Below are 21,122 nucleotides of genomic sequence, written 5' to 3'. Positions count from 1 at the left end.
AGCTACATACAGATATTTGGTTGTTGGTTCTGTGTGTGTGTATTTCTATGAGGTACTTACGTAAATCTGGTTGTTGGCGAAACGTTTCTGCATTTCGTAGAGCAGACTGCTGTCTGTTAGCTCGCTGAGTGATGCTAGGTCATCGTTTGGTGCCGGCGGCATCAACTTCACCTGAAGCAGGACAGCACAACACAACACATCAGTACACACAAGCACACACATACACACCTTACACAGGTACTCAGGAGTGAGAGAGAAAGAGTCAGAACCTATAGAGTGTTATTGAACAGGAATTGAAATGCAAGTTATATATTTTGTATGCGTATGTATTTTGTATGTGTTACTGCTCAGTAATATGACTCGCATAGTCACTTACTTGCTCCAGTTTTCCGGAACCAGTGTTGTAGGGACCGTCAAGACCGTTGTCATGGGAGGGTTGTCTGCTCAGACCGCCGCCCACCTCCCGAAACATGGTGAGCTTCTCCAATAGGCTGTCACGCTTGGCCAGGGGTAGGGCCAGGGGGGTCCTGCGGGAAGGAGTTGTTTTTCATAATTGTAAATGTTGATGAAGCAACATGAAGTAATACCATAATAACTGCCTTTCATGAAGTAGATTTACAGTAGATGTTAGAAAAGTATATCCTCGTATCATAACTAGTCATGTAAATCTATCATAAAATGTATAACCATCACATAACATTTTAGTAATAGAATTCCATGCTCTGGTGTGAGTTTGAGAGCATAGAATACAGTAACTGGGAGTCAGATGGCTGAGCGGTGAGGGAGTCGGGCTAGTAATCAGAAGGTTGCCGGATCGATTCCCCGCCGTGCCACATGCCGTTGTGTCCTTGAGCAAGGCACTTCACCCTACTTGCCTCGGGGGGAAGTCCCTGTACTTACTGTAAGTCACTCTGGATAAGAGCGTCTGCTAAATGACTAAATGTAACTGGACAGTACAACACCATTGACAGACTCACAGGTTTTTAACTGGTGTGGTGACATCATGAGCCCCTCCATCATTGTAGCGTTGGTCTGTGGGGAACAGGGGGGCAGTGGGGTCCTTCTGTCTCTGTACCCAGCATGCCTCTGCCCTCAGCAGCATGTCCGCGATAGGATCTGTCGCTGACATGTCTGCGGATGAAACGTATGAGGCGAGGCGAGCCACTGACAATGAAGTGACAGGACTTAAAACAATAGGCCACTGTCAGCCCCCCCCCCTTATCATCTGTCTGGAAGAGTCTACTCTGAGACAGTGAACCCCTGTAAAGCTGCATTCAAGGGCTTCTTGAAACATTTATAGCATAGCATGCTTTTTGTTGTTGCCATTCCAATACCAAAATAATGATCATATTTATTTCATATACATATACAGTAATGTAAGATATTTGATTTCAATGTGTTAGTAACGCTAGCCAGACTGCTACACTTGGTTGAGCTGGTGAAGAGGGGGTGACAGTGTGTGTAAGCTTTTGTAGCTTCCTTAGGAGATTTATTTTTCTTTCACTAACATATACAAAGCTAACATTGCAAGGCTGTTACGTGAGAACTAAATCACTGACATTGACACTGTTGCATATTTTTATAGACCTTTCTGCCGAGGATGTGTATAGCAAGATACGCTTGTTTGTACACAGGGGAAACCTTTTTTGAAACATCTGAAAAACATGCAACAGTGTGAAACGGCTTACAGTACATCCCTTAGCACTCTTAGGTGCACTTAATGGTTTGAACTTGTCCATGAGGAGTAGAAGAGGGGTGTTCATTCCCCATACTACTCAGACACACTGACATCCTCCTGAACTCAACGACTTCTCTCTGACACCTCCCTCCACTGTCCCTTTTCATCTCCCTCATCTCATCTTCCACTCTCTCGCTTTCTCTCGCTTTCTCTCTCTCTCCCACTCTCTCTCGCTTTCTCTCTCACTCGCTTTCTCTCTCACTCGCTTTCTCTCTCTCTCTCTCTCTCTCTCTCTCTCTCTCTCTCTCTCTCTCTCTCTCTCTCTCTCTCTCTCTCTCTGTCTCTCTCTCTCTCTTTCTCTCTCGCTCTCTCTCACTTTCTCTCTTTCTCTCTCGCTCTCTCTTTCTCTCTCTCTCTCTCTCTCGCTCTCACTTTTCTCTCTCTCTCTCTCTCTCTCTCTCTCTCTCTCTCTCTCTCTCTCTCTCTCTCTCTCTGTCTCTCTCTCTCTGACTCTCTCTCTCTCTCACACTCACTCTCTCTCTCTCTGTCTCTCTCTGTCTCTCACTGTTTCAGCCTGTATATCCTAGGGACCTCTAAGTGAAAAGAAGGGGATTCTCCTTGTGTCCCAGGGCTGTCACTACCCTGCCTCAGCCTTCGTGTTAAAGAGAGGTATCGATTAGTGCTCGGCTTCGCAGCCCTGGGAGACTATACTGACTGGAGCAGTGTAATTACCAGGCTGCATTTGGTATTCACCCAACATGCTCACCATTGTACGTGTCAGCAATGTGACTTTCAGAAGGTACACAGAAATCTTAGAAGATTACGACTTTAAGGCTAAAGGAATGTGCTTGGGTATTTCAGATCTATGTCTGTTTTATAAAATAAATTCCCCAAATAACTGCAAAGTAGGCACGGAGTGGTGTGGTAGCAGTGTGGTAGTAATTACATTCGTCAGACTGTGCTCTGCTAGTCCCAAATGCTTCCAGTAATGAGAGTCAGATATTTGTGTGTAATGAAATTATGTAATTATATGAATCTAATAAGATTCCGATGATTACGCCAACCACCTTCAATCATACAGATTGTGTGTGTGTGTGTCTGTATTCTTGCATTTGTGCATTGGTGCATCAGGAATAAGCAATGAAAATGTCCTCTGTTTGTGTAATGGATGAGTTTATTCCAATGGGGTGAGGGCATAGACAAATTCTAAAAAAGATTAACTTTATTACATTTGCTGTGTGTTTGTCCCAGCAGCCTTGTGTGTGTGATCACTCTTGTACTAGCAGTAAACAAAAAGTCTCATCTTGGACAATATAAAGCAATGTATCTGTTTCATTACCAGAAACGTTATCTAAGATAATGTGATCACTAATCTAAGATGTGTCACTGTGTACCTGAGGGCTTTTCCTGGTTGCAGTTCAATAGTGTCGGGTCAGCTCTGTGCTTCAGTAATTGGTTCACGATGCTTGTCTGTTTGAAGATAAAAAGATGGACAGAAGGACACACACAAACATTTTAAATGTAGATCCATTTCTATGAATGTCTTCAACTTAAATTTCAGGCATTTGTTAAACCTGGTTTTGCCTGGTTCTGTTGAGCAAATCCTTGCATCTTGCTGTTATCTCTGCGTCACTTTTTCACATCGCAGCTCTCTCTAGTCTCTTCTGTCATAAATGTAGCTGACATCCGAATCCATTTCCTAAATTATTCAAGTTTGTTTACACATGACTGAGGATCATTAGGTGCTTGATGTTCTCTTTGGAATCAAGGCATTTCCACTAGGCTTCCTCGATGGAGTGGCTAGTGCTAGCTTGATTAGCCTGAGCAGTTAGTGTAGATATGTTCCTCTTCCATTGGCTTTTAGATGCATTGTTACTGGCTATTCCCGATGAACTACCTTTATACTTCCAACAGTCACATTCTTGTTAAACGCTGCTGAATATGTACGTAGTGGTTGGAACATTGTCTCGAAGGCTCTACAGTCCAGGAGACTGTATCTGTGTCCATCACACAACCAGAAGTGTCTCTCATTTTGATCACCTGTCCCCTACTCTTGGGTCATGATGTGACAAGGTTTCTGATGAGGTACAGAGACTGGTGTGCCGGAGTCGACTATTTACATATCTGCTGGCAAAATCTGATCTACTGCACATATACGCTCAGTACACTGCTGAGAGTTAGATGAAATACCTTTGCCAGAGGGGGAGAGGGAGGGAGGGACTGAGAGAAAGTAATGAAAGGGAGAATGGAGTGACTCAGCACATTTTGATCAGTTGGATCTGGGCCAGCTGAGCAGCTGGCAGTCACTGAGGCTGCAGCCTGTTCACCGTCACACACACACACACACACTACCTGATACACTCCCACCCTCTATCCTGGTTGGCATGATCACTACAGGGTTGACCCCAGGGCTGGGGTTCATGTAACAACCACACAAAGGTCAGAAAGAGAGGAGACGCAAAGAGAGGCCGGGCTGGGCTGGGTGAGGCAGGGGGGCTGTTGGAGACTGGAGGATGTATAGGGAAGCAGGTCAGGGATAGAGAAAGAAGGGTGACAATGGACGAAAAGGAAAGCAGTGGAATCTAGGGGGAAGGGGAGTGAGGTTGGTGGAGGCTGGGGCAGGCTTGGTGCAAGAAGAGAGGCTGCAGAAAAGACAGCAGCCAAGTACAGTTGTTGCAGGTGTATGCAATCTCAAAGACTCACTCTGATGACTGTAAATGGAGCTTAAGTTACAAATGACAAGTTACAAGTTAAGAACTTGGCTAGCAGGCACCCTCATACAGAGAGATGTGGGATATTATCTCCATGGTGACAGAAGTGTTGGAGCTCACGGTCAGAGATAAAGTTACAGTACTCTAACCTCAGAAAGGTCACCTGGCATTCGCTATTTTGCTACTCAACCAGCAAGGGTGTGTGCACTGCAGCGTACACGCACTACAGTCAGTTATGACTCACTACAAAAGCTTTTACTAGATTTTTCCGGCTCGTTACATAACACCTGCTCTGGCAGCAGAGTGATACCCGCGTTCTGTCTTGGGGACATAAGTATATAATACATAATATATGCTGTTTGATGTAGTCGTGTGGTTGTTCTTGTGAGGGGGCTTGTGTGTGTGTAAGCGTGTGTGAAAGAGGTCTTTGAGGGAGTGGGGCTCTGTGATTGGGTGAGGCGGGCCGTGCCTCGAAGCATAGTAGGTATGCAAAGTGCCAGCCACTTCAGAGGAGAGGGGGGGGGGGGCAGGGGGAGCAGTCAAGAGTGCGGAGGAGAGACGGAGAGCGACAGGGAGGGAGAGACAGGGTGATGAAGAGTGCGGCGGAGACCTGCTCAGGTGATTTAACACTGCAGAGAAAACGTGATCGATCCTGAGGCTCTTCGCAATGCCATCACAGTTGGAGGAAACAAACCTACATCCACCCGATGCCATGCCTGTTCTGACGGTGCGGGTCCTGCGAACCTCTCTCTTCATTCTCTTTCTCTCTTTCTCTCCGTATCTCTCTCTCTCCCAACACTCCCCTATCTGCATGGCAGATTTTCTTATCAGAGCCCACTGACATCTCATTTAGGATACCCATCCATCCTGGATCCCCAGAGGGTGGAACACTGACACAGAGGACCAAGCGTGTGCTCGTAAGTAAATTTGTCTCGATGAGGAATGTAGTTGCCATATCAAAGATTTGCTGGCAGAGCAAGTTGCTGAGACCAGTGAAGACAGCGAGAGACAGATGGGAGGGAGAGAAGAACATGAACTCAGGTGAGTGGCAGAGGAGAGGAAAGGGGTGTCTAAAAAGCCCCACAGAGCCGAGCCTTCCCTGAGTGAGAAGAGCAAGACAGAGAGAACGGGAGCCTCCGAAAGGCGAATACATTCCTCTTGTCAGCAGCCGCGCAAAGCCCAGAAATCTAATTACCAAATGTGGCAGCGTCAGCGAGATTTGAACACAACCGTTTCCCCTCTCTTCATATCGCCATCCCGCCCTCCACCCCCCAGCCCCACCCCCGCTGCCTCCATATCAATCTCCCCCATCTGAGGGAGCATGTTTAATTTGACAAGGAAAAGCAGATGCAGACCAATAGACCCGAAAAGAGAGTCTTTACGTTGGGGGAGAAGGACTGCGTTGGTTGTTCCAGTGATCCAGATGATCTTTGGCCAATGAGCAAGCTGGTTGACTTAGTTGCAATTATTATTGTAGCAAAGATCTGTGATCTTCTTCAAAGCTTTTGTTAGGTTACACACGACATACTGACAATGGCCGCGTTTCTCTGATTTGTTAAGAAGCTCTTAATGCTAAGAGCTTCTTAGGAGAGCTCTTATAACGCTCCTAAGAACCTCTTAGCACTTGACAGCTTCTTAACAAATCTGGGAAATGCGGCCAATGTCAGTCTGTTGCAACATGTTTGGTACTGCGTATGTTAGTATGATGGTTTGGTACCTGTCCGTATTTGGCGGCTAGGTGCAGAGGTGTCCAGTAGTTGTTGTCGTAAGGCTGGGGGTCGACCCCATTCTCAAGCAGCACTGAGACGACCTCTCTGTAGCCACTGGCACACGCTATGTGGAGCTGGGAGGAGGAGCGAGAGAGGTGTAGAGAGAGACAACGACTGATATTAGCAACACAAAACAGGCAAACATACATTGTCCATGCCACACAGTCAGTCAGTCTCATCTCATCTTCCACTCTTTCTCTCTGACTCTCTCCCGCTCTCTCTCGCTTTCTCTCTCTCTCTCTCTCTCACTCTCTATCTCTCTCTCTCTCTCTCTCTCTCTCTCTCTCTCTCTCTCTCTCTCTCTCTCCCCCTCTCTCTCTCCCCCTCTCTCTCTCTAACTCTAACTGTCTCTCTCTTGTGCTCTCTCTCTCACTGAGAGTGAAGGCGTGTCTCACCAGGGTTACCCCGTCGTGGTTGGGCTGGTTGAGACTGCCCCTGCTGGACACCAGCTGCCTCACGTCTGACAGCATGGTGCTGGGCCTCTGGAGACGCATGATGTGCATGGACGACACATCCACACCTTTGGAAACAGACACACACTTTTATTATCACCTGTATGCTTGTCATCACTCTTGCAACTATACAAACATACAACAAAGTACGATGTGTGGACAGTGCAGACCGTGAACCTGCATGACACTGATCCTTAACATTATTCAAAAGATGTATCCTGTTATCGCTGGAATATATATTCCAGAATATGTTTTCATCAAGCTGGTTTGGTGGAAGGGTGTGGACTATCTGAGGGCCTGACACAGACCAAAGGGAATTGGGATGGCCGGGGGGGCCAGTCTTTCCCATAATCCCACACTGGATGAAATCAATGACCTGTCATTCCTAAACACAACGGGAGACATTGTTAAGGTTGCCATGGCAATTTGCTGTCATTTAAGTAAAAAGAAGATGAATGCATTATCAATCACAGAGAGTGTGAATCGACCATGGGGATTGGTCAAAGATTGATCTAACGAAATCATAGTACTAAGCAGATGGAAGACCAGAATTGTGTGTTTGTGTGTGAGTGCAGTGTACTTACTTCGAAACGACTTGCGGGGGATATAGAAGATGTAGTAAGGTTGCTATGGTTACAAAGAGCCAGTGTGTGTCAGGGTGTATTTGGAGGAGGAGGAGGATATGGAGGGATGTGGGCATGCACACATCGTTTCGAGGGAGAAAGCCCACAACAGGAAGCTGTTTAAGTGTTTCTGTGCGTGTGTGTGTGCGTGCATGGGTAATGGGTGGACAAGGGAAGAAGACTCTCACCCTCGCTCTGTCCTTCCCTTTCCATTCCCTCCCTCTCTTTTGTCGTTTCCCTCTACCCATTCTCTCCCTCTGTCTCTCGGTAACATATCTCTCCATGTCTTCTGTCTCTGTTGACCTTCTCTCTGCTTGAGAGGAACTCTACTGTGCTATCAGTCTGCCTGGGGCTGGACCTCACCTACACACACACACACACACACACACGCGCACACACACACACACACACACACGCACACACATACACACACACACACACGCACACACACACACACACACACACACACACACACACACACGCGCACACACACACACACACAGCACGCTTCTCAGAGGGAGTGATGGCTGAAGCTCTTTGGTAAACTAAAAGTGGGTCAGGATAGAAATGGTGAAGACAGAGAACAGAAGAGAGTTGTCCTTTGAACTTCACTTCCATACGTTTAATAAAGACAAGCTCATCTAAGGACATGAAAGCAACTGTCATTTTTCCTTTGATGGATTTGAGTAATCAGCTCCAGATAAATGATTATCTTTCTGTGACAGCTTGTTCAGGAGTTTAAGATGAAACTACCGGATATTACGACGGCTTGCATGTTTTGAGTGTCGTAAGATCTGTTCTGTTTATTTTATGTGTTGCACATATAAGGGTTTGTAATCGAGTGGCCTGTTCTTCCTGATTGGAAGGCTGTACTCTGGCAGAAGGGATGGAGGCCCATGATAAGGGAGACAGGGAGGAGGGGATGAAAGGAGGGAGGGATGAATAGAGACAGGGAGAGAGAGATGGAGGCAAGGTTTCAGGGGACCACCATACTATAATGATGAATTACCCAAGCTTGATGCAGCCCCTGAGTACGAGGGGGCGTGGATGGAGATGGAGGGGAGGGGAGGGTGTATCTTCCATCATCCCTCGCTCTTCCACCCTCACCTTCCTTCACTGTCTGTGGTGACGTATTGATGTAGAGACTAAGTGGCTCTTACTCTGAGGTAGATGGATGGCTCAGAACAAACAAGGGCTATGTCTGGTGTTAGCATGTTAGCATGTTAGCATGTTAGCGCCTCCACTGGGGCTGGGGATGGATGTGAGGCCTGGGATGTGTCACGCTCCCCACTCCCACCTAGTCCATGCCGGGCTCTGCCCGTCTTGTGTGGTTCCAGGCTCCGGCTTTCCAGACCAACCCGTTCAACCTACACACCTGCGATTCATCACCTAATTACCTCAACAGTATTTCAACCCTGGTTTTCCATCCACTCACCACCAAATAGTTTGCTGCGGTTACCAGTCAGGTTTGTTTTTGGACTCTTGGACTTGTATATCTAAGTCTCGGATCGATGAAGTACTAACCTCCTTTTGATTTAATGATCCTCAGATTCCCATTTCCTCGCCTGCCTGCCTGGTTGTCCTGGTTGTCCTGCTTGTCTGGTTGTTCTGCCTGGTTGTCCTGGTTGTCCTGCTTGTCTGGTTGTTCTGCCTGGTTGTCCTGCCTGCCCTTCCTGTCCTGTCTTCCATGCCTGCCTACTCACTCAGTCCGCTCTTTAAATACCCGCTCAACCTCGAACTGCTTGTCTTGGCTTTTGTTTTGTGCTTGGGTCCACCGGTCAGCCATAACAGGATGGAGCAGGGACTAGAGGGGTTCATGTACCAAAAACCAGCTCTCTTTTCACCATTTGTGGCACCATTGTTCTGTATAAGATATGTCAGTCCATCCCCTCATTCTCTGTGATTGTGTACGTCTACATGACTTATGAACCTTTAATGAACCACATTTAACTACTATCCTAAATAGTTGAATACCTACAGATTAATTGATTTGGCCCCTATCTATGCTTTGCCTCCATATCATTTTGTATGTAGTGTGAACAAGGTTGTGTCTGTGTGTCAGTGTGCAGGTGTATCAGTGAGTATGAACGTGAACGCGTCTGAGTGATTTTTGGAGGGAGAGTCTACGTTTGTGTACTGCATTTGTCGGTGTGTGCAGTACGTGCCCGTGGACGTGCAAGTATGTGTGTGAGCGCGTGCTTCCATACCGTTCTCCTCCAGGTATCTGCGGAGGATGTAACTGGTCTCGGTTCCCTCGCTGGCGTAGTCCAGAGGAATGTTCCCGTTCACGTCCTGCAGGAGAACGTTCACCCCCGTCTTCCAAACGTCACAGCACCCGTGGGAAGCCAGGCAGGAACGCCAAGAAAGGGAAGAAGACCGAGACTGACTGAGTGGCTGCTTTGCTCATTCATCAGAGAAGATGGATGATAAAGTAGAGGAGATTATCAGGCCTTCCCAGCAGACAGGCATTAACACAGTATAGAGTGAATTAAAGAACTCATTAGCTTGGGGTCTGTGGGGAGGGGGGTTAAAGGAAGGAGGCTAAGAGTGTGTGTATGTTGTGTATATGTGTTCAGGTGTGTGTGTGTGTGGATGGCATGTGTTTAGAAGACATGATTAATGTGTTTGCTCTCTGGGTAGTTCAGCCTTCTGTTATGGTGTGTGAGATAACACCCCCCCCCCCCCCACTTCGTTTCTCCCTCTCTTTCTCCGTCCCTCCCTCTCTCTCCAGTCACACCAGGACATTGCTCTCAGATCACCATTGTCAGTCTTCATCCATAAATCTGTGCCGTGGTCCCGAACAATAAAGAGCTGTGTGCTGGCAGGTTTGCCAGGCCTGATAACACTGACAGAGGCTCTCAACAACCACGCCCCCCACGGAATATTTCCAGCTAATAGAATGCAAATGACCCTGTTAGGTCGACACAGAGAAAGATATATGGGCTGGTCCTCAGGCAGCTGGATGGTGGGAGTGGGGTGGAGCGGGGGTGGCGGAGAGAGAGAGAGAGAGAGCGAGAGAGAGAGAGAGAGAGAGAGAGAGAGAGAGAGAGAGAGAGAGAGAGAGAGAGAGAGAGAGAAAGAGAGAGAGAGATGGTGAGAAGTAAGACAAAGCTGGATACCTGTGTAGAAAACGGTTGCACTAAAGCCCACCCACTCCAACCCTCTGCTAAACATCAGCACGACAACCAGAGTATCTAAAATCCTCGTGAAGACAAACATTGGTTTCGAGCCAATCACAGCCAATAAGGCAACGACTAGTCGTTAAGAAACGTGGGAGAAAAATATATGGGACTAATACTTACACTGTACCAATCGGTGGAGATGGTTTAATGTTTTATGTGTACATGATTAGCTGTCTACGAGCCCCAATGCTCTCCCAGACAGAGGGACATGACTGTTTGTGTGTGTGCGGTCGGAGTGGCAATCAGTCATTAACAATGTTACGTGGGGGTTAATTAAGTCTTTCATTAGCACAAATCAGCTGCCTCTCTATTCCTGAGCTACTCCATGGTTTTCTAAAGAGAGAAAGAGGAAGGGGAGAGGTATGGAGAGGCAGAGAGAAAAACAGAGACGTGCACACAAACAGAGACGGTCAGCTCCTGTCTCCTTTCATGTCTTCTCTCCTCTGACCTTAATCTGGAGCCAGGGACGAATATGGACCCAGACTGAGGTACCTCGGATGATGTACCCAGAACTAGATGTGTGTGTCACCGTGTGTGTACAGGCTGGGATCATAAAGGTCATGTCTGTCATTCAAGTTCCAGTAAAAGACCAGCTGATACACCCTCCCTCTGGCTTTGGAGTAGTAGAGAATACACACACGTACACCCAAACATGAGATGACTAGCTTGTAGAGCATTGTTAGATATAAACCTACAGAGTCATATGCATTGTTTTTTTCTCACTGCATGATCGCATCATCCAATGGTCTGCACCTCTCTGTAATGGATCATCAACCATCTCTGGAGGAGGTTTCCCTCACTGAATTTCTTAGTAGTTTTCTGGAAATGTTTTCTTTTCTTCTTTGAGGGTATTAGATTGGTTTAGTTGCAGTTTTATGGGTGTATGTGAATGCCTCTATGACATTGCTTGTAAAAAGGGCTATTCATGAAAAATCATATTTAATTTCATTACCGTGTCTTTATAAATAATAGCATTTAATATATTTCACGTATTAAAACCATGATTTATTTGGGCTGTCCTAGGAAAAGGGTCTAGGGTGAGTCATCTGGTGTCTGCTGAAACACACGCGCGTGTATACCAGCATCCATCGGCCCACAGCCAGACGTGCAGCGGGGGCTTAACAAGACAACCCCTGACCTTAGACACGCTCGGCTTTCGCTGCGAACCAGCGTTATGATGGATCAGCACTTCTCGCACTGGCGACAGCCGACCTTTAACGGCCTCCTGACCGCGTTTCATTACAGACGTTACCGCAGACACCACTGCTGGATCAATAACAACAACAAGCAGAAGGTCCCCTGGGATGAGGGGGGGGGGGGTTGGGGGGGTTCGGGGGGGTTGGGGAGGTAGGGGGCATGGTGGCCACCAGTCAGTTAGGCCCCCTGGAACAGCTGCATTCAGAGAGGACACACATCCCCAAATCTAGATGGATTACTTTATAATAGAGAACAGTTGCTGTGAGGTGTGTGTATGTGTTTGTGTGTGTGTGTGACAGAGCGAGAGAGAGATACAGACAAAGAAACAGAGAGAGAGAGAGAGAGAGAGAGAGAGAGAGAGAGAGAGAGAGAGAGAGAGAGAGAGAGAGAGAGAGCAACTGGCCTATGCTAAGCCTGTACATGTCCTTATCGATAACTTTGGATAAAGCCTATACTGAACAGTAAGACAATCCTGACTAGAGAATAAGCTGTAGTTTCAGTCACAAATAAAGTACACTCCCATAGGTTGTTAGCATCAAGCGTACAGTTACTAGATACACAAGTAATGATAATAATTGGATATAGTTATAGGCAATAAAATGTTGATGTCTCTCCCTCACACACCCACACAAAGACACATCCATACATATATTCCTTCACTTTTCCACAGCAACCCGGTTTTCAGAGTTAGCCAGAATTAGACACAAGGAGTTGGGCCCGGGGCTAGCTGGTAACCAATCGGCTACAAGAACCCTCCAGCTTCCAGCTGAGCTGTAGATACATTCTTGTTGAGCCAGAAGTGGGTCAAGCCTCATCTGTCGTCTCTGTGGGGTCTGTACAGTAAGACGACGAGTGAACCCAATCTCATACTGTTTGACACGAAAACCCTTTCTGTGTTAATCAGTGTTTAAACCGCCAGCTCGGAGGATATGGACCGAGCAGGAGAGAGCTGGAGTCAGTGGAACCTCCTCGGAGTCTGCAGTCACAAAGACAAGTTCAGCGTAGAGAGTTCACATCAAACTTTCCGGATTCACGTAACAAGAGCGTTCAAAAGTTCAGAACAGCGAAATGGGATCTCCAGACAGCAGAACAGACAAACAGGCAGACATACAGACAGACTCTTCACATTTTCTCGCCTACAATTTTATTCTTCAGACAAAGTCGCTTCAGAGGGTGAGAGCACGGAGAAATGCCGAGAGAGATGAGAGTGCAGCGAGGAGAGAGAGGACAAAAAGGAGAGAGGGGAGACCAAAGGAGAAAGAGAGCGAAGCGAGTGAGAAGAAACAGGAAAGACTGAGGTAAAAGAAGAGAGAGAAGAGTGGAGCGTTCGTCCTGAGAGACATGTTGGAACAGAATTAGGACAACGCTGTAATTAGCTCTAATCAGTGATCTCATCACTGTCTAGCAAGGGTTTGTTAGCCAAGCCAATAATAAGACATGATTGTCCTGCCGGAAAGACATAATAACCAACCAATGAAACTGTGTCAGGATTCTACACAGGAAGATAAGAGCAGCAGAATCACCAGTGGAGACTCAGTTTTAAGTGGTTATGGATGGTTCTTCAGGTTCTTAATGTGATGACTGGAGAATAGGGCTAGAGGAGGGGTTGGAGCTGGGGCTGGGGCTGGGGCTAGGGCTAGGGCTAGGGCTAGGGCTAGGGCTAGGGCTGAGGCTGAGGCTGAGGCTGAGGCTGAGGCTGAGGCTGAGGCTGAGGCTGAGGCTGAGGCTGGGGCTGGGGCTGAAGCTGAGGTTGTGGATGGGGCTTGGAATGGGAATGGTTGTGAGAAGGAGGCTCACTTCTACAGCAGCTGTTTGCAGAGAGGAGATAATAGCATTAGCCTTGCAGCCAGGCTCTGGAAAACTGAGAGCCAAGGACAATGAAACAACTCCCTCATCACTAAACACACACATACACACACTCAGTAACATACTGTATCTGTCAGCTAAAATAGGTTGACTGTCCTCCATGTTAAAGTAATATGGATGACAGGAGATGGAGAGATTGCAGTGGAGTGATGAAAGGGAAAAGATGGCATGAGCATACTGTCACTTATAGCAACCCATACCATGTCAATCAAATATAAGAAAGTCATTCTAGGTTGTACGATTCCTTCTGTTGAACCAAGCATATCAACAAAGTCGATATGTCGAGATTTCCTCCTTCTCACCCTGTGTGTGTGTGTGTGTGTTTGTGTGTGTGTACAGTATGTGTGTGTGTGCACTGTGACTTGGCATTGGAAGGCACCATGGCGGAGGAGGAGATGTGTGTCAGAAAAGAAGAAAGGAGAGAGTGAGGAGGAAGTCGAGTGTGTCGGAAATGCAGTCACAGAAGAAGCTATTAATACTCCCTGCCATTGCCTAAGCTCCTCTTTCAGACCCCCCCCCCCTCCCCCCCCCCCCCCCCCCTCCCCCCTGCTGATAGCTGTGCCTTTTGGTTTCCCTACCCCCCCCAAAAAAAAGATTCCAACAGCAATACTCGTACATGCATTCACACACAACAGTTTTCCTCCATGCAAATGGAACCACTCTGGGAATGTAATTCATTCCTTCATTGAGGTCCTCAAAACTAGCCCAAACTTAAACACAAACAAGCAAACACACACAAACCAAAACACCAATGACTACATTTGAAGTTGTCATGCAGCTGTTGGAGTGTTTGCAATCCTCACACCATTACAGTTCCAAACATATTTCTTTATCGACATCACCTCTTCCTCTCTATTTATCCATCCCTCTTCTGGCAGTTGTGCTGGAGCGCTTGTGACTAAATGTGACCTCGTTAGCTCGAAACTGGGTCTGCCTTAAGAGTGAATTGGAGACATTTACTCAATGTCTACAAGAGAGAAAGAAGAACATGTTGAACCTTTTTTACTCTTTATTACTCTTTCTCTCTCTACTACTCTTTTTCCCTTTCTTTACTCTTCTCTCTCCATCGCTCTCTCTCTCCACTTTCTCACTCCTACTATCTCTGTACGACTTTTTCTCCACAAATCTCTCTTTACAACTACTCTGTATCTGTACTACTCTCTCTTTTACATATTACATTTGTTTAATTTTTTTCTTCATTTAGCAGACACCTGTATCCAAACCAAAATCCAAATGCCTACAGAAAATCAGGATTAAAAGTTTTAACAGTATTTCAGTGATTAGAGTCAAGCAGCAGTCTGTATTTTGCATACTGAATTCACAGAAAAACATCTCAACTGCAATATTGTATAGTAGAGTGCAACCAAAATAGCATAACATCTTACAAAATGTCTTAGGTGTAGTCTGTTTGCGATTTTTGAGATGGTTTGTTGGAGACTCAAAAAGTAATGTACAGCTAAATGTAGCTTTGAGTGCCTACTCTTCCTACTACCCTCCTTCTCCCTCTCTTTCTCCACATCTCTCCGTCTCTTTCTCCACATCTCTCGCTCTCTTTCTCCACATCTCTCCCTCTCTTTCTCCACATCTCTCCGTCTCTTTCTCCACATCTCTCGCTCTCTTTCTCCACATCTCTCCCTCTCTTTCTCCACATCTCTCCCTCTCTTTCTCCACATCTCTCCGTCTCTTTCTCCACATCTCTCCCTCTCTTTCTCCAGTTTTCTCCCTGCAGTGTGGAATACCATGTCTAATATCAATTGAACTCCTGGCAGAAATAGGAGAAATGGCGTCTGGCATATCTGTTTGACACGCACAGCCCCACACACTACTGTCCTCCATGGAATTCTGCTCTGGGGAAATAATTTAGCCACCCCCACCTCTCACTCACTGTCTCTCTCACTCACTCACTCACTCACACTCTCTCTTCCCAACTCTCTTTTTTTTCCTTCCCTTCTCCCTCCCCCCCACTCTCTCTGTCTCTCCCTGGCAGCACTTCAATCACCACCTCCTCCCAGCTGGATGACAGCCCCACCGAGGTGGTCTGCAATCACACTGGACCTAATCAGGAGAACCGACCCCAGAACTCAACCCAGCCCCCATGGAGCTAATCATCTGAACCAGATCAGGCCTGGGCCCAGCCCAGACCAAGCAGCCCAGCCTGCATCCCTCGTGTCTGGGCTGGTCCCAGCCTCTCCTCCCCTCCATCTGGCGTGGCTCCTACCCCGGGTCTAATCAGCAGAACCACAGACCGGGCCCAGAGCCCCTCTGACAGAACCACCGCAGGACAGGCCCAGTCTCCACAGGGCCTCATGCCTTTGAAGCTTCATGTCCCTATTTTTACCATCAAGATGGCTGGGAGTGGGTTACAGTGTGTGTGTGTGTGTAAACATATGTGTGTGTGAGCACACGTGCGTGTGTGCGCGTGCACGTATGCGCGGGCGTCGAGTGTGTGTGTCTCACCAGCAGCAGCAGCACCGCCATGTCGGCGTGGTCACACACACACGCCACGTGCAGAGCCGTCCACTGGTCCTCGTCCTGCAGGTTGACGTTCAGCCCCCGCTCCACCAGCAGCTCGGCCGCAAAAACGTTGTCATGGCGAGCACACTATGGGATGGGGAATACAAATCGATACTTCATTTGTGTTTGTATGACCGTTGAATTGGTCCGGCCATTCAATTTGTCCATGTTCAAGTTGGGGTTTATCAAGCTGGTTAATTAGATGCGCGCATGAGCGTTTGAACTGAGCGTCAAAGACATTTAGGTAACCGTGCAATATTTTGCTGGGCTTCAAACTATTGGTGGGATGCTTGTGGAAGCCTGCTGATAGCAGCAGTTGTAACAACAACAGCAGACAATAGGCACTGTATGTACAATGGAAGTGAATGAATGAGGCTTGATTGGTGTCAGTGCATTTGTGTTGGAGTGTGTGTTTGTGTGGGTGTCTATTTGTGTTATTGTTTGTGTCCAACTGTGAGTGTGTGTGTGTGTGTGTGTGTGAGGGAGAGAGGGAGAGTGTGTCTCACCAGGTGAAGGAGGGACCCCCCTGAGGAGGCAGGCGTGTTGGGGTCTGCTCCCTCCTTTAAGAGATGCAGCACTATGGAACACAGAGCGAGAGAATTACACACACACACAGTGTACACACACACACACAGTGTACACACACACACACACACACACACACACACAGTGTACACACACACACACACAGTGTACACACACAAACGGTTAGCCTCTGCTTCCTGCTGTACATCTACTGAGCCCCCCTGTCCTTGGGTTGCCCTTGAGGGACTCACTGTGTGTTAACACACACACACACACACACACACACATGCATACACACTGGCACCAGCTCACTCCCATCACACCAAATCAGGTGCACTCAGAGGGAGCACACGCATACTGACAGAGATCAGCTGTCTGAGACACTCTCTACACCCGTCAACACACACACGCGCGCGCACAAACACACGTACAAACAGACATTGTGTTCAGCCAAACAGATCATCCTGACATTCACACATGTATTTCTTAGCCTCACGACACCGGTGAATGAACAGATCTCTGAGTGATCGAAACACATACACGGCATTGTGGAGAGGAGAGAGGGAATGGAGGGAGAGGAGGAGAGGGAGAAAGCAATGGCGTTTACAGTTGAACTGTGACTGGGATGGAGAAATGGAGTCAGAGGGTGAAGACAGAGAGAGAAAAGAGGGAGAGAGAGAGCGAGAGTGGTTTAATTCTGTGTTTCCTGCATCAACAACATGACTGGGTGGATGGTGGGAAAAACACTGGAACCCTTCCCATCAGCAGTGTGTCCACCGTCACCCAACAGACATGCATACAGTATAGCACAGTGCACATACACACACTCCAGATGCGACTCCCAGCACAGTTAGCTGTGAGGTTAGTAACCATGCCAATTACTGTGGTGACAAGTTCATCTCATGACCATCATCAATGACCCCTGTGGTGTAGTTCAACTAATGGAGTCATGATCTAAATAGATGTGTGTCAAATGAACACACATGCACAGACACACAGACACATTCTCTGGGCAGCTGGAGTGGGTGGAAACAGTCAGGCTGGACCAGACACACCCCAGTTCCATCATCTCTGAGCTTGCCTGCCTGCCCGTCTGTCTGTCTGTCTGTCTGTCTGTCTGTCTGTCTGTCTGTCTGTCTGTCTGTCTGTCTGTCTGTCTGTCTGTCTGTCTGACTGTCTGACTGTCTGTCTGTCTGTCTGCCCGGCGCTGCCCACCTCAATTACCCAGCATGTTACATGAGAAGCCCCTCAATAACAAGCACCGTTCAGTGCTGTTTATCTTCCAGTTTTAGTACGCTCACACAGACACACACAAACACACACACACACAATGTCTACTCTCCCTCACATACACACCCATATATGAGTCCTTAGCGTTTCATGGAGGTTAAATGGTTGATGGGAAACGCACCAAAGTCCATCGACGTAATTATCTCCCCCTCTCTCTTCAATCCCTTGCCTCTGCCCACTCTTTACCTCTTAATAGGCATCCCTGGGATCCGTGGGTTTAGAGCTAAGATTAAACATGGAGGTAGGTTTAAATTAAATGAAGAAGCAGATTTAGTAGAAGACAGCTGTTTAATACAGTTTTTATTTTTGTCAGTAGTCTGGGCAGCCCAATGTGTCTGACCACCCATCAGTCAGTGTCGAATGGGTGGGGGGACCTGACAGACTGTAGCTTAAAAGAGGTCAGAGGTCAGGAGCTCTGACCCCAGAGTGGGCAGACATGGAGGCAAGCTTGACCGAGTACACCTCACTGTTGTCCCTATTTGTCAGCACTGTCCAGCTGTCTTCATTTGCCTGTATGCTATTCAATAAGGCAAGGCCAAGCGTGTTTAGAGAAGGTGAATCGGCACAATCGTGGTGTGAGTGAAGTGTTCATGCCATACAAGTTCAGTGTATGTATGTGCATGTGGCTGACGACAGTTAGAGGAGAGAGAGCAGGAGGGAAAGTAAGGAAGCGAGGAAGAGAGGCAGAAAAGCACAGTGGAAGAGAGGGGAGTGGGCGAGGAGCAGAAAGAAGCAGGCTATCATTTGGGGGCAAAAACTGCAAAACAGCTGTCAGCATACTATGTGGAGTTTCTATGGCAACCAGATTGGAGCTAACGGGGAGGGAGGGTATCAGAAAGATAGGCAAAGAAAAAAACAGAGAAAGACAGAGAGAGAGAGAGAGAGAGAAAGAGAGAGAAAGAGAGAGAGAGACAGAAAGAGAGGCAAATAGTGTGTGTGTGTGACTTAGAGAGAGAGACAGAGAGAGAGAGAGAGAGAGAAAGAGAGAGAGAGAGACAGAGAGAGAGAGAGAGAGAGAGAGAGAGAGAGAGAGAGAGAGAGAGAGAGAGAGAGAGAGAGAGAGAGGATTGAAGACAGAGGGTCGTAGGACCACAGTATCACCCCTAGCACCACCCCTCTGACCAGCATCAAGACCTTTAGGAACACCACCATTCCACCGCCCAATCAAATAATGACGTCATCTTCCCCATCAGCACATTCCAAGTAGGACCACAGCTTAGAGACAAGCCTCCAGCTTCACAACCGCAGACCAACTGCTACCAGATGTAATGTGTGTGTGTGTGTGTGTGTGTGAAAGAGAGAGAGAGAACCTTTATTAGACCTCATCAAGTCACACTTATCTATCTTGCATAACATGCTCATTGCATAATGGGCTATCAGGTAGCCTCTCCAGCCTGGTGACATCTGTAGCTGCCTGTGTGATATGTGTGGCTGAGAGTGAAGCTAGCGTCTGTAGCTGTGTGTGTGTGGCTGAGTGTGTAGCTAGCATCTGTAGATGCCTGTGTTTGGCTGAGTGCAGGCTGCAGGAGGTACCGTGTGCTATTACTGTTATTTCCAGATACTTGCACCATCTGGACAGTTGATGCTCTGTGTCCCTCCAATCTCCTTCGGTCTCAATGTCTCTGGGCCATCGCCCTCTTCTCTCAGCATCAAGCTTCCTCATATCCAGGAAACTGTACTTCATGACAGCTTACCCACCTAAACCGGTTCCACATTCCATCACTTCCCAACCCCTAGACGGCACCGATACAAGCCTCATGCATGTTTCCAATCTGTTGTAAACGATTCTGTCTCTCCTCTCCTACTCCAACATTCATAGCCATCAAAGACCCACGCACTATTCATGTTTCTGAAATGAGCTGCTGATCCCTCTCCCTCGGCCTTCTAGAACAATAAACCCCTTCCTCTGTGTCAGCGCATCGCTGAGACCAGGAGGTTTCCATCATGGGTTTTGACAGATAGAAAGGCCCTCTTCGTCTTCCTATCTCCAGAGGACAGGGTCCCGGCTGTGTGCTCCCTGGTGAACCCTGTCAGTGAAGCCTCAGTAGGTGACCCACTGATGGAATGCACTCAAAAGATTCTATCCATTAAGACAGGTCGTTGTTGCCGCATTACTCTCTTGCTGTACCGGTCTCTCTCTCTCTCTCTCTCTCTCTCTCTCTCTCTCTCTCTCTCTCTCTCTCTCTCTCTCTCTCTCTCTCTTTCTCCCTGTCTCTTTCTTCGTTTCTCTTTCTCTCCTCTTTTCTCTCTCTTTTTCTCTCTCTTTTTCTCTCTCTCTTTTTCTCTCTCTTTTTCTCTCTCTTTTTCTCTCTCTTTTTCTCTCTCTTTTTCTCTCTCTCTCTCTCTCTCTCTCTCTCTCTCTCTCTCTCTCTCTCTCTCTCTTTCTCTCTTGTTATGTTCTGTAAAGTGGCTTTAGCCTGGTGTGACAGTAAGACATGACCACTGCAGAGAATCCAGGGAGGTGGATCGATATGTGGTTGTAACAGCCATGTCCCCGAAAACACACACACACATTCAGACACACACACACACACAGACAGGGAAGTGTGTGTGTCTGCACTTGCTGATCCAAATAGATGGAGCCAGGAGGGGGGTGATCTGTCCTGCAGACAGACATATTTTCTATCTCAACATGAAATGATGTGTCCACAGTGTAACTGCATGTCTCAGTCTACTCACACTCGCCTGTGCAAACACACACACACACACACACACACTGGAAGACAATCATACACAATGTTCTGTCTCTGAAGGAACAGAAATCATTTATACAGCCCATCATCTCTATCTCATCATAAAATAAAAATCATAAAATAAAAATAATAAAATCACATTTCGGTCTGATGGCAACCGATTGTAACATCGAATGCCACCTGTGACACGCACACACACACACACCCTTCCCATGTAATATTCTAGGTGATCATTATGGGAAAGCCCAGGATGGTGATGTGAATCACCAGATGTGTCTCAGTGAAGGGAGCCGATGCCTATCTCACACACGCATACGCACATGTACACACACGCACATACACACACACACATCTCCGATGGAGTTTAGAGATGAGTTTAGAAAAGCAATTTCACCAAATGTCACCCGGCATGCAAGCCTCCAGTTTACATACGGCAGTGAGGACTGGAGGAAATAGGACCGGGCCGACATTCCTTTCTTTTTTCCTCCTGCTTCTTTTCATCCTCGTTCAGCTCTCTAACATCCTCTCCCAACTCCACCATCCTTCATCTTTCTCTCTTTTCTATTGACTTTTGTCATCCCTTTGACTCACCCCCCTCCTTTTTCTATCCAATCCCCCGGAG

At 47.4% G+C, this 21,122-nt stretch overlaps 1 protein-coding gene across 1 annotated transcript in view; it reads right to left on the bottom strand.

Annotated features, from left to right (window-relative positions):
* Window positions 1-21,041, bottom strand: part of myo16 (myosin XVI) — a 74,683-nt gene extending 53,642 nt beyond the window's left edge. The window contains 10 exon segments of the mRNA XM_047047675.1: window positions 61-171; window positions 377-527; window positions 978-1,131; window positions 3,073-3,148; window positions 6,107-6,232; window positions 6,554-6,678; window positions 9,441-9,549; window positions 15,936-16,079; window positions 16,499-16,569; window positions 20,933-21,041. Coding sequence (XP_046903631.1) covers window positions 61-171; window positions 377-527; window positions 978-1,131; window positions 3,073-3,148; window positions 6,107-6,232; window positions 6,554-6,678; window positions 9,441-9,549; window positions 15,936-16,079; window positions 16,499-16,569; window positions 20,933-21,041 — 1,176 coding nt within the window.
* Window positions 21,042-21,122: the final 81 nt, after the last annotated feature.

Source organism: Hypomesus transpacificus, chromosome 23, assembly GCF_021917145.1.
Source record: "Hypomesus transpacificus isolate Combined female chromosome 23, fHypTra1, whole genome shotgun sequence".
NCBI classification, from domain to species: domain Eukaryota; kingdom Metazoa; phylum Chordata; class Actinopteri; order Osmeriformes; family Osmeridae; genus Hypomesus; species Hypomesus transpacificus.
This window is presented reverse-complemented; position numbering and strand designations above follow the sequence as displayed.